Source organism: Filicampus tigris, chromosome 4 (assembly GCF_054856515.1).
Source record: "Filicampus tigris isolate MCC_2025a chromosome 4, RoL_Ftig_1.0, whole genome shotgun sequence".
Lineage (NCBI taxonomy): Eukaryota > Metazoa > Chordata > Actinopteri > Syngnathiformes > Syngnathidae > Filicampus > Filicampus tigris.
Genome location: NC_141220.1, coordinates 3,924,611 through 3,937,457, shown reverse-complemented (window position 1 = coordinate 3,937,457; position 12,847 = coordinate 3,924,611). Strand labels below are relative to the sequence as shown.

Genomic DNA, 12,847 nt, shown 5'->3' with positions numbered 1-12,847 from the left:
AAATGATGCAACATGACTAACGCTTTTTACGTAACAACCAATCATGCCTGAGTGCTGCTCGATGAACGACGTCTCACTCTTTCAATGTCCAAATGAACAGCACTTTCCCGGAAATGTTGTCATTTCCAGCATTTCCTGTAAACCTTCGGTTGCTAACAAAACCGAAAAGCACTCAATAATCTGATACCTCAATCAGGATAGGCTGAAACTTGACCATTAATCATGAATATATTCATCACACGAATTTGTAATACTGTACAAAAACTGTCTGACGATCTATTTTTTTTGCAGGTATGATGTGCGCATGCTCAGAACACGTGAAGTTTCTGACCCTCCACGTAGAACGCGAGCAAGAGTTGACCAATCAGGAGCGGCCACACTGTTTGTTTGGCAACAACATTCCGTCTCGTCGCAGTTTAGACAGCATATTATGAACAGAGGCCTATTTAACAGTGTAGCTGTAGTACGCGCAAGTTTCGATCTTGATAAATAATCTCCTAGATTCATTTTTTGTGACCGTAAGACTGAATTTTTACTTACACCGTGCTGCGAGAGTTATCGCCGAAACGTGACACCAAACGTGAGAAGTGGAAAAATGGACTTGGAGGGCTCGCGACTGAAGACTATCTCGATTGTCATAAAAACACCCAGCCACGCTGTGGAGGACTATACAGTCGAAGGAGTCCATTTGAACTGGACGGTAAAGGACCTAAAGACACATCTTTCGGCAGTCTATCCAACTCAAGTGGTGAGTGTTTTGAGGCGTTGGCTAACGTTAGCGGAACCAGCTAACCCAGTGTGGAATGTCAAGACGAGCTTGGCCAGGCTGACTGAAGCCTGTGAACAACTGTTGCTTTTATTGCAGCGAGTTCCAACTCCTGCCAAATCAAGCATACGTAATGTAAATTAGTTAATAAGGGCCATTGTTCATTTCTACAAAACAAATGAGACTTGATGTATAAACCCAAGCCTGTATCTAGAGTCGACTCGTGTATTTTTGTTAATCAATTGCAGTAGCTAGCACATATTACTATTTAGGTCGAACGATTTGAGATTTGAATAAGAAAATTGATTATTGATTTAAGAAATGTGAATGCATCGAATCAAATCGTACCACGGTGAAATATATATCTATATCTATATATATAGATATAGATAGATAGAATTGTATGTGTGTGTATATATATATATATATATATATATATATATATATATATATATATATATATATATATATATATATATATATATATAAGAAAGAGAGAGAGAGTCGTTTTGTATGTAACAGGACAACAATAAAAGTCATTGCATCATACCCTCTTGAGAATTGTTTCACATCCCACGTATCGAAAACCGTATCGAATTGACTTTATGGGAGAGATGCACACCCCTAAAAGGTTGCCGTGGGTCTCATTAGATTTTGTAAGTGCTCTAATGCCATGGCTGGTCGGTGTGTATGGCTTAATCAGCTATAAAGTCAAGTTAATGTATTGAAGCTAAAGCAATACCATTTATTCAAGTTAATGTATTGAAGCTAAAGCAATACCATTTATATATATTTATATATATATATATATATATATATATATATATATATATATATATATATATTTTTTTTTTTTTTTTTTTTTTTTTTTTTTTAAATAAAATAAAATCCTAACTCTTTACTTGTCACAACTAAACTGGCTGTTGCAAACAGCAAACCACTCCCATTCAACTCTTCATAGATATCAACCTATCAATCTCTTTGAACCCAGAAACATTAAAAAAAGGTTTAATTTATTAGATAAAAAAAATAAAAAGAAGTTTCAGGTCCCTGGTGAATGTTTCTCCCTTGTGGGTCACCACACAGGCCATTTAGATCAAAGAATAGGTGAAAACTACCAGAGCAAGCATAATATTTAAATTATAATGTACTGAAAGAAACACAGTATCGTTGCTCTAACTTGGGGTGTGGTCTTGGATTTGCTCTATATATAAAGTGCCTTGAGATGATATAAGATTAGTACTATATAAACAAAATGGTCAGAAGAAAGAAATGCCATGACATTTTAATATGTGGGGGAAATTGTGTGTTTTCAGATTATTTGGAATTTCTACCTGTGTTAGGTAGTAGCACTGTACTGTAAAACCTATACATGACTTTGTCTTTATTTTATTTTTATTTGTTCCCACCAGGCTGAGAGCGACCAGCGGCTCATCTACGCCGGCAAACTTCTACCTGACCATCTTCACATTAGAGACCTCTTCACACAGGTATGTCTGAGTTAGTTTTGTTTGTCTGCCCATTCTGCTACGCGCTTTAGCTCACCATTCAACCTTGTGTGAAAGTGAAAAGTGGAACTATGGAAAATTCAATTAACTCATTCACTCCCATGGATGAATTTACTTGTCTTTTCACAGTCCAGCCATTCAATCCCAGGAATTTATTTATATATATATTTTTTAAATTCAAAATCATTTAGGGTTGGGTGATATCGCTGAAATGTGTACCATGAGAAAGTGAAAAGGTAATAGAAAGAAATGTGTACACAATTCATCAGTGTAGGTAAAGATATGTGAAGCTATAATATCATTATTTTTATATATACTGTAGCTAGATCATAAAGCAAAACAATGATTTTTGAAGATTTTGGCTTGGCCGGTGGCCTTATCAAACGATGACTGATTGGTTGAAAACAAGGTGGTGGATGAGAAACAAACTTCTTCTTTTCTCCTAAGTATCGTAGTACAAGTCAAGCAAATGACACGGGCTGTGTCAAATGTTATTTCAGTCTGTGATGCTAGCCGCTAAAAATGAATGGCCGTAGTTGGACACCCTGAAAGAATCAAAATCGAGAACCGGAATCGAAACGGCTATTTTGCTGTTGTATGTAAAGCGCACAGCTGTAGCTGTTGTGAAATGCGCCATATAAAATTGTATTGTATTGTATAGTATAAAATGGACACGATATATATATTTTTTCCGGACTCAAACTCTCATTTACATGTGTACTTGTAAATGACCATAGTACGGCTTAGTTTTCATGAATTCCCACCCTTATTCAGTCAGTGGCGGCAATGCACAGTTAGTGGCATTAAAAAGATGGTTTTCCAACCACGTATCGACAGATAGTAGAAGATGAAAGAAAAAAAACCATGAAGAATCTGAAAGTGTGTACCAATAAAAGAAGCAGATCATGTGAGCTGTCATGTGGTGTGCCATCATAGCACCTGGTTGAAAAAGGGCGCAAGGCCTGTTGTTTTGGTTATGGAAATAAAGTAGGGCTGCACAATATATCGAAAAAATATTGTCATTGTGATAATGGCACATGCAAGATGAGTATCGCAAGGATGTGCGACGAGTTTACATTGAATTGTTTGCTTTTATCTGACTTTGACCAATCAAATGGAACCTTAAATAAATGAGCATCACCATACGATAAGAGAACAGGTAATTATCTAAATATTTAGATAATACATTGAGCCTGCTTATTTTTCCACGTGAAAAAAACTTTCATGAGCTAATAAAGATTTTAGGTACTTGTTAAATATCACAATAATTCAACACCCATATCGCATGTTAGCTGTAAAATGAAGTGTGTGTGCATTTTGTACTTTGATCTAGCGATGACTTTGATGTGGTGTGCATTTAGTAGTTTGTAATAGGGATGTGTGCGACTAGTCGTTTAACCGTCTACGATTTATTAAACATTTTGTATTATACTAGTCGGTTAAACGCTGCATTAAGAATCACGCATCTTGTTCCTCACGCCTTGGCCTCTGTTGAACAAGCTGAGCACCAACAGAGAGAATTATTCCCCACCCACCCCACACGCACGCACCCACACATAGGGGGCGGGGACACGAAGTTTGTGGAAGAAAAGTAATTTCAGATGTCGAAGCTACCACAAAAAAACAACGGCACAGTTTGGCAGTATTTTGATGCAGCGGATGACAATAAGGTCGTCTGTAGGCTTCGTAAGCATAAACTCGCATACAACCACTCTCCCGGGGCGACGGGAGCCAAAGTAAACCTCGATGTGAACCTGCAGGTCGATGGCGGCGGGGCCAGGCAGACGAGCAGGAGAGCGATTGTTCCAGCCAGGCGCTCACCGCACAGCAAAGATTACAGAACGAATTTGTAAAATGACCCGATATGCTGCCGCTTTGTTGTGTTGAGGGCAATCGGTTCAAAAAATTAACGCTGTATATCGAGTCTGAGTACGTGGTGCCAAGTCGCAAAACAATAACGCCCCAACTCGAGAGTAGCCATAACCAAATGAAAGAGGAGATACTACGAGCTTTCTCTTTCAACTGTTCACTTTTATTCAGTTAGTTGTTGTTACACCAATAGAATTTAAATAAACAAACTGTCCTTAATGTTTGGGCTAAAATACCCCCTACTGTAAATACACAAAACATTTGCATTTTAAATTTCAAGTTTTCTTGCTAATAGACTAGTCGACTAGTCGCAGATAAAATTTGAGACGAGTTGGCGGGCAAATTAGTCGAAATTCTCATCCCTAGTTTGTTAGTTGAAATGAATGTTCATGTTTGATGTATTGAAAGTTGTTCAAAGTATTATAGAGCGTGTAATTGTCTAAGAAGTATTCAGTGCTTGAAATGTTTGCGTTGCAATGTCTTGTAACTTTGACTAAAAGCCGCACTCAGCACTGAGCCAGTATTGCAGGTTGGTCAGGGGGAACGTTGCCTCATTAGAGCGAGACAGGTTCACCCCTTCAAGCATTGCTACTCTTTGTGGGATTAGAAAATATGATGACTAAAGTGTGCTGTCCGCCACGGGTGTTATTAAGACACCAGGAAACTGTTTTAAATTGTACAATGTGTCACCTTGAAACGCGAGTAGCGTTGCCCTGCTTTTTCTATTGTACTTTAGCTAAACTATGTATGTGCGTATATCAATTTACCACTCATGCTATCTTTAGGAGTAACACATTGCACATGCGTACATAAGCAGTAGAAAGGTTTATTTAACTTGCTTTAATTCATTATTATGGTACATGAAGCCAGCATTAAAGGTGAGATGTGATGCAGTTTGATTAATTGAATCCCTGCCTAGCAAAAAACAACAAATTGCCAAGCTATCTGATATGTTTGGTTTTGTTCAGGGATCACATTATTCTTTTGTGGAATACGGTCAACACCTTATGACAATACTTTACAAAAAGCAGCACTATAAGCGGCAAACTCTTTGTTCAAGTTGGTATTTTTGCAATCAAGGCAATGTAGAAGAAGCTGTGCTGAAAGTGCAGAAGAAAAAAAAAAAGCCTGTTTTGGGGGTGGGCGACACAGCTGTGTAATGGCGCTCTTTGCTTTCTCAGACAGATGTCATACCCACGCTGCATCTCGTCTTTGCTGTTAAGATGCAACCCAAAGCACATCCGGGAGCGAGACCTAAGGTGAGAAGAGCAACGGTGGTGAATTACTAAGTAACAGCTGCAGTGCTATGAAAAACCGTTAATCCCCTTCCTGAGTTACGTTTTTGCATATTTGTCATACTTTCATTAAAGAGGAAGTCAACCCAAACACTTTCTTTACAGGAATATGTTCTATGCAGTCCCACTAGTCTAAATTCGGCATTCTGGTTCATCTCGCGTTCGTGGAATATGAGTTCAGCAGTAAAATGCACCTGCTTTTGTACATCTCTGGGGGCATCCATTTTGATGCTTTCTGTCGACTGAAAATGGCATCACAGTTGCTCGGGGCTCAGCTAGTGACCAAACGTGGCTGAGCTTCAGAGAACAGGTGAGCGGTGATTGGTCCTTACCTGAGCCCTGAGCAACTGTGATATAATTTTCAGTCGACAGAAAGTGACAAAACGGCCGCCCCCCGAGATGACTAAAAACGGGTGGATTTTTCTGCTTAACTCGTAGTGCACAAACGCAATATTAATCACAGTGCCATGTTTAGACTAGTGAAGGTGCATAGAACATATTATTGCAAACAATTTCGGGGGAGTGACTTCCCCATTGCAAACAATTTCGGGCGGTGTTGACTTCCCCTTTAAAGCAACTTTGATACCTCACTAAGACAACACAATTAAATATAATATAAAATGCAAAAAATGTATAAAATGCAGTTTCCAGATGAAAAAAAAACTGAACTGACCCCCCTTCTTTTTTTCTTTCTTTTAACCCAAACTTAAGTTACAGGCACACCCAGATCACATTTCCGCCAGTTTTGAATACTTTTTTTTTAAAATCACTCATTGTAGCTGAAGTGAAAACGAAGCGTGACCTGAAGTTCTGTAAATACTTGGACAATTCATAATTCAGGAAGTGGGCAAATATTTTGTGTGTGACCAACCATCTCCCGTTTGAGATCAGACGATGGTAGCTTCTAAAGAAGTAACGGCTCTTGTTTGTGTTGATGAGGTTAAGGGAGCTGGCCAGCCACGGCCCACACCATCCTCCGCTCAATCCAGTAGCACAGCGGAGCTGAGACAGAGGAGGCAGACATCTTCACCTTCAGCTGCCACTCCGGGAAACATGCCGGCATCACCGCCGGGAGTTCCTGCATGGCCTGGCACCAACGTGTAAGGAAAAGTGTCAACATTATTGTGTCTGTCAGTGTTTTGATAATGCACAGTTCAGGTGAATATTCAGCATTTGAATTGTTTCATATTGTAGGAGTGGATTTCAAACTTCACCTTAATCAATTGAATATTGCGATGTTAAACTGCTTGATATAGCCATTGTTGACCAAAAGTCTTGGATTTTACGGAGTAGTTACACGATTTGTTTTAAGGCAAAAATGTGACTTGTAGCAGGGTCTTTTTGAAAATCAGCCGCAAGGGGCTGTATATAGCCGCAAAGGCCAACAGGTGTTGATTTGCATGCGGGTGGGAGCTTGCTAGAGCTCAAAACGCTGCTGCGGTGTAGTGCAGATAATAATGACAGATAAAAATGTACAGTATAATTGACTCCCTCATTTCTTGCTGCAGGAATGGAACAGCACCAATGGCTCAACCAGCATTTCCAGCCTACTCTCTGTACAGCCCCCAACAACTTCTGTGGCTCCAGCATGTCTATGCTCGACAATATTACATGCAATAGTGAGTTTATTTCAACAGCACTTTAAAGACTCTTTTCAGATATAATTTGTACATTCAGTGATGATGGAATGGCACAGACAGAAGCAAAAGCTTGTTTTGGCCAATTTTTAAATAATAAATGAAACCTACACTCAGATAATGAAGAGCTTTTGTATGAAGGAACATACGAAATCTAAACATTATAGTTGCATGATTTTTATAATAATACGTCTTTTAACTTCATAACGTTTGATTTTAGAAAAAGTGGGTCAGTCGGAGTGTAATAATAAGTCTTAAACACATTGCTCTTTTTTTTTTCAAAAACACAATTGCATTTTTTTTGTGAGTAGAGCCCCACAAATACACAAGAGTAAAAGTTGGGAAAATGCAAGCAAAAATAAGATAGGTGTAAGGCTTTATGATTTAAAAGTTGTCTTGACTTACATAATATCACTATTGTTTTAGGAATTTGACCTTTTGATGTAATTGATATGTTTTTTACACCTTAATAGATCACCTATCATTAATACTGACAGTAGGGCTGCTCGATTTTGAAAAAAAATAGTAACCATGATTATTTTGGTAAAAATTGAAATCATCGATTATTCAAACGATCATTCATTTATTTGGTACAAAACAAGAAAATGTTTAAACGTAAAAAATATAACGACAAATAGGTAGGTAGATAAGTTCCTTTTGGACCAAACAAAATTCATAATTATGGAATTTAAAAAGGGGGCAAATGTATAAATTCAACTTTGATTTCCTTGTGTAAACGATCAGTGCGTAACTTGGATATAAATGAATATAAATAATCGTTTTTCACGATTATACGAATTTAGTAATCGTAGAGTGTAATAATCGTAATTGTAATTGAATTTCAATTCATTGCACAGCCCTAACTGACAGTGCAATTTTTTTTAGCATATCTTTTTTTTCTGCTCCCCAAAAACCATAAATTTGTTTTTCTATTAAGAGATCATTTATTCACAACAAACCACAACTTAAAGAATTTCTGTCCCTCTCCTCCAACGTCACACGTGACCTTTTAAATGTTTACCCGAACAAAGCAAATTTATGTCATCTGCAAGAATGACATTTTTTTTTTTTAAAAATCTGTACCACTGCAAATTTCATGAATGTATCGTATAAATAGTTTTAGTTAATGTTGACTAGTTGTGATCATACTGATGTGTTTTCTACCAACAGTCAAGCAGCCATGGCAGCAGCTGGCAGTGGCCCCTCCGTCGCACCTGCCACTGTTGGCCATCACCCACCTGTACCTGCCCACCAGGTACCGGTGCCGGCACCCATTGCCAATCAAAACCCCATCAACAATCTGCAAGCAGCAAACCAGAACCCCGCGCAGGATGGCGCGTTCATTGACCCCGGCGTGGCCAATCAGAACATGCGAATGAACGCCCAGGGGGGACCCGTAATGGAGGACGAGGAAGACATTGAGCGAGACTGGTTGGACTGGTTGTACTCAGCGGCGAGGCTTGGCGTTCTGCTCATGATTGTGTACTTCAATTCCAACTTGAGTCGCTTCCTTCTAGTGATGGGCACCCTCTTCCTCATGTATCTGTGAGTCTACTCCGTTAACACGAAGTCCGCGGGCACACGCACGTTCTGGTCCAATAATCCTAAACTGTGTGACAAATGTTACATTGAATCACGTAATTTCAGCAGCAACCAAACATTTATTTCAAGCGCATTTTAAGCAACATGTGTATCACAGTATGGATAATTCATATCATTCAATATCAATATATAAAGTGGTTTTTTTTTGTTTTTTTTAACCTAATCAAAGTAACAGTATTAAATGGGTTACGGTAGGGCTGGATGATCATGAAAAAAATAATAATCACAATTATTTTGATTGAGATTATAATCATGATGATTAAAACGATTTTTCATCGATTTCAAAGCTTTGTATTTATACAACTACTAAAACTCAACTATCATCATAGCCTCATGCCAATTTATCCCTGCATGTTGAACACTTGAGTCTCGAACACACTATTCTTTTTTTAAATTCACGGCTCTTTCATTTTTATTCTGCTACATCCACACCTTTGATGCCTTGCATCTTTGCACACATTGACGACTCGAATAAGCATTACCCTCATCTCTATCATATTTATTTTATCTCACGCTATTTTCACAAGTCTTGAGACTTTAGGGATCTCGGGGACAGAGATGGGCATTCCGTCCCAGGGACGGAATGGTGGTCGGTACTTGACCCGGCTATGGACAATTAGAGGTACGGACAAAAAACCTACTTCCGTCCTTTTTAAAAAAAACTTCGTCCTCTGTCCGCAGGACGACCGTTCCGTCCCTGGGACAGAATGCCCATCTCTGTTAATTACAATCACTGATCCATCTAGTCACTTTTGTGTACAACACCTAATCAAATAACTAGGCTTCAATCCACCATTCTGTTTGTTGGAGCGTCCAAGACAGGAAAGTCCTTGAGTTCTACTCAATCTATCCGGCCGGAGGTGTTAAGTTTATTGAAGTCATTTCCTATTGATCACGTATTGCGATACATACTGTTATTGAATTATTGCCCAGTTCTACTTGGATGTGGCACCCATGGATTAAAGTCCCCCTTTTGTTCAAATCAATTGACCTGATTTGAAAAGGCACAGTCATGTCAATAGAAGGCGTACATATTGTGCACTCAATTAAATAGTAGACTTACGCACGAAACAAATAAATGACTGCTTAAAATCCAAGTTTCACAGCAAGCACATGAGAGTTTTTCTGATTTTAAATGCAGTTGCCAATTTGAAAATAAAGTGTAAGCTTGTTAGAACTGCGTGATGAACAAATATGTCATCGTAAAACCGCACCGAAATAAACTTGACTTTATTGAATGCACTGTTCTGCACTGCAGAGCTGTGTTATCTTCTGAAATGGGAAAAAAGTCCGTGTGGCCAGGTGTCTTCATCTGCCTGTGCCAGTGTTATCATCAATTCTGACCAGCGTGATCACGTCCTGCAAATATTTGTTTTGTATTATATAAGCCAAGCCCACTCGTGTCTACTCACATACATGCAAACTCTCAAGCAAGAATCGCATAATGCGACATTTGGCTCATCTGTATTAATTTTTGGTCTTCAGTGTGACGTTCTTAGCCGGTCTTCAACCTCAGCTTGAGAAAGTGACATGCTGGAGTCATATTAAATAAATTCTCTTGTTGTTTCTTGTATGTGTAGTCACACCACAGGCTGGTTCTCCCTTCGAAGACGACAGCAGTTCCAAGGGCCCGCCCCCCTGCAGCCCCCCGAAGTCCAGCACAACCAGGAGAATGAGAACAGAATCCCAAATCCCGTACGTAGACTTCTGTTCACGTTGACTTGAAGATCAGTTCACATGCATTATTATTGAAACCCTTTCATGTCGTGTGTTCTCAGGAAGCTGAGCTTGCTGAAGAACAGAGGGAGGTTTCCCCCGAAGCTGAAGAATCAGATGAGCGTGAGCCAATGACAGCTGTTTTGGTGCCTCCACACAGGGTGTCAGTCATGTGGACAGCCTGGGTCTTTTTCAAAACCTTCTTCTCCTCGCTCATACCTGAGGTTCCTCGGGGTGTGGCCAACTGACCCGCTCAGACAGACCGTCCCCAAGCTACTCGAGGCGCAGTTAGCCGTGGACTTGTTCTTATTCACAGTGGAAGGAAAACTTCAACTTGACCAAAAACAGCAGCAGCATGTGCACAGGTGTGAGGGACTGGGGCCAGCCTCGTGGGCAGGAGCAGTTCTGTAGCTCTCTAGTGAACAAACATACATAGACTTTGAAAATCGAACCCAAATCCTTCAGTACAAAATCACATCGATGTTGTTTAGCTATATGAGTATGTGGTGGAGAAGGTTAAGTGATTGTGCGACTTGTGATGCTCCAAGCTGATAAGTGAGTCGACCTGCGCCGAGATGAATGCCTGTCCGCCCCTTCATCACAAAAATAGTCTCAATCACAAATGTGCCAAAGTTAGATGGTTTGGAAAACCAAGCTTAACCTTTTATTTCTTCTATTTTTGCTGCATGTCAAAATAATCTGATTTGATTATGCCGTGTCTTGCGTGTAAAGCCGAAAAATACGATTTTTGGTGGAGGGAATTTAGTTCATTTTATATAACCTTGGTCAGCATGATATTGAAGAAGTTTCAAGTGACACTTAAATTGACTCACTGGATTACATACAGTATACATGCTACACATAAACTAATTCTACACGACGAGAAGAAATCCTGCAATGCAAAACGTCAGTCCAGCAAGATTCACAGGAGATCACCTTATACAAAGACTGCTTCTTTTTGCCCACTGTAAATTCTGTGTTGGCATTATGAAAATATTGTATATACCCTATAACGCACTTTAATACTATATGCAAGCATCTTTACACCAGGGGGTTATTGACGTAGTTGTTATTAAAACAATTATTTATAATAGAAATGGTAGAAACTGAGACAGGTCTATTGAAATGAGTTTCAACGGTCGTGAATTTGGAGGGAAATGGTATGTTAGTTACTTTTCAAATGACCTGAAAGCCCTGTGTATGGAGTTGCAATTCTCTTTCCAACATTTCCATCGTCATACCTTGTTGCGAGTCACGTGATCATAGTTGACAGTGTGCCATCAATGCTCCAAGTATTGATAGTTCACTATTACCAATGTTAATTTTCAATCGTTTTGGGATGAAATGTGCTTTTCATCGCCTGTAATTAATTCATTTCTATGCGGGGCATACAGTTCTCCCCATTTGTCAAATTTATACCCTGGTGAGGGAGATTTTGTGACCTCGGTCACTATGTACAGGATAAATGAACATTTGAAAGTTGGCTCAAATTAGGTTGAGTTGTTTTGTATGTTGGGAATACTTGCAATAAGATGCAATAAATATTCTTAACTTAAAAAAGAGTACAGTTGTTTTTTTGTTTTTTTTTTTACCCCAGTCTGAGCTGAATGAACTTGGCATGTCAACACAACACCATGATGAATATCTAGACCAACAGTTTGCTCTCTAGTTTGAGTGCTACCACGTGACAACACTAGAACATTCAAATTACTAGAACGTGAGTCGCGTCTGCAGGAGCCCGCAGTCTATTCGGTGCTCAGTCCAACAATGGCTACTAATAGGGTTGCTGATAGTTTGGCAAGTACTACTGGGTCATAAACTGTGCCGATATAACTTGAATGGTACCCTGTGCGGGACCACTAGGGTTGCCAACCGTCCCTTGAAAAACGGAATTGTCCCGTATTGAGTTGTGAAGGGACGCACTTTGTCCCGTAATATCGTTAAAAAAAAAGAGTAAAAAATAACTTGTAAGATGTCGATGGAATTAATGGAACAACAGTTCTTTAACATACCACCTCCGCAAAGGCTAACTTCAAAATAATGCTACCAAATAATACATTGCGTCATTGATTCCAATAAAATAGCCTTAGTTCACTTTACTTTGTAGTTTACCTGCGTGGTGGCGTAACAGCTAATTTGACTTCCGTTTTTTGACGTCTCAATTTGCCACCTACATCAACACAACGCCATCCCGAAGTCATATTCAGTCGCTAATTTAGGACGCTAACAAACCGCTAGTTAATTACGCTGTCATTGTATGATACGGCGCAAGTGTCCGGCGTTAGTGGCTAGCAGCTGTTGTCATTAGCAACAAGTGCCTGGCGGGTAGTTCAACAGCTTAATTGCTTACTTTTTTTTTTTTTTAAAGAAACACTTGGTTGATCTGAACATTGGCACATAATAGGTTTGCATGTAAAAACGACATTAGTACTAAAATGCCCACCTCAAAAGACT

The 12,847-nt window shown here is 39.3% G+C and overlaps 1 protein-coding gene across 2 annotated transcripts; it reads left to right on the top strand.

Moving 5' to 3' along the window:
* Window positions 1–341: 341 nt before the first annotated feature.
* Window positions 342–11,956, top strand: herpud1 (homocysteine-inducible, endoplasmic reticulum stress-inducible, ubiquitin-like domain member 1). 2 transcript variants are annotated; one of them, XM_086028023.1, is made up of 8 exons: window positions 342–748; window positions 2,179–2,256; window positions 5,325–5,402; window positions 6,384–6,538; window positions 6,947–7,057; window positions 8,246–8,620; window positions 10,258–10,372; window positions 10,456–11,956. In XM_086028023.1, exons 1-8 carry the CDS (start codon window positions 596–598, stop codon window positions 10,639–10,641), a joined length of 1,251 nt encoding a protein of 416 aa, XP_085884149.1. In that variant the 5' UTR covers window positions 342–595; the 3' UTR covers window positions 10,642–11,956. The 2 variants fall into 2 exon arrangements, with proteins under 2 accessions (XP_085884149.1, XP_085884148.1); XM_086028022.1 differs by having other exon boundaries at window positions 343–748; window positions 6,378–6,538.
* The last annotated feature ends 891 nt before the right edge of the window (window positions 11,957–12,847 follow it).

Excerpts from the sequence above, each read along its gene's own strand:
- herpud1 (XM_086028022.1), top strand. The coding sequence starts at position 596 with ATGGACTTGGAGGGCTCGCGACTGAAGACTATCTCGATTGTCATAAAA. Across the intron at positions 749-2,178 it reads CAGTCTATCCAACTCAAGTG|GCTGAGAGCGACCAGCGGCT; the intron begins GTGAGTGTTTTG and ends TGTTCCCACCAG. Across the intron at positions 7,058-8,245 it reads CGACAATATTACATGCAATA|TCAAGCAGCCATGGCAGCAG; the intron begins GTGAGTTTATTT and ends TTCTACCAACAG.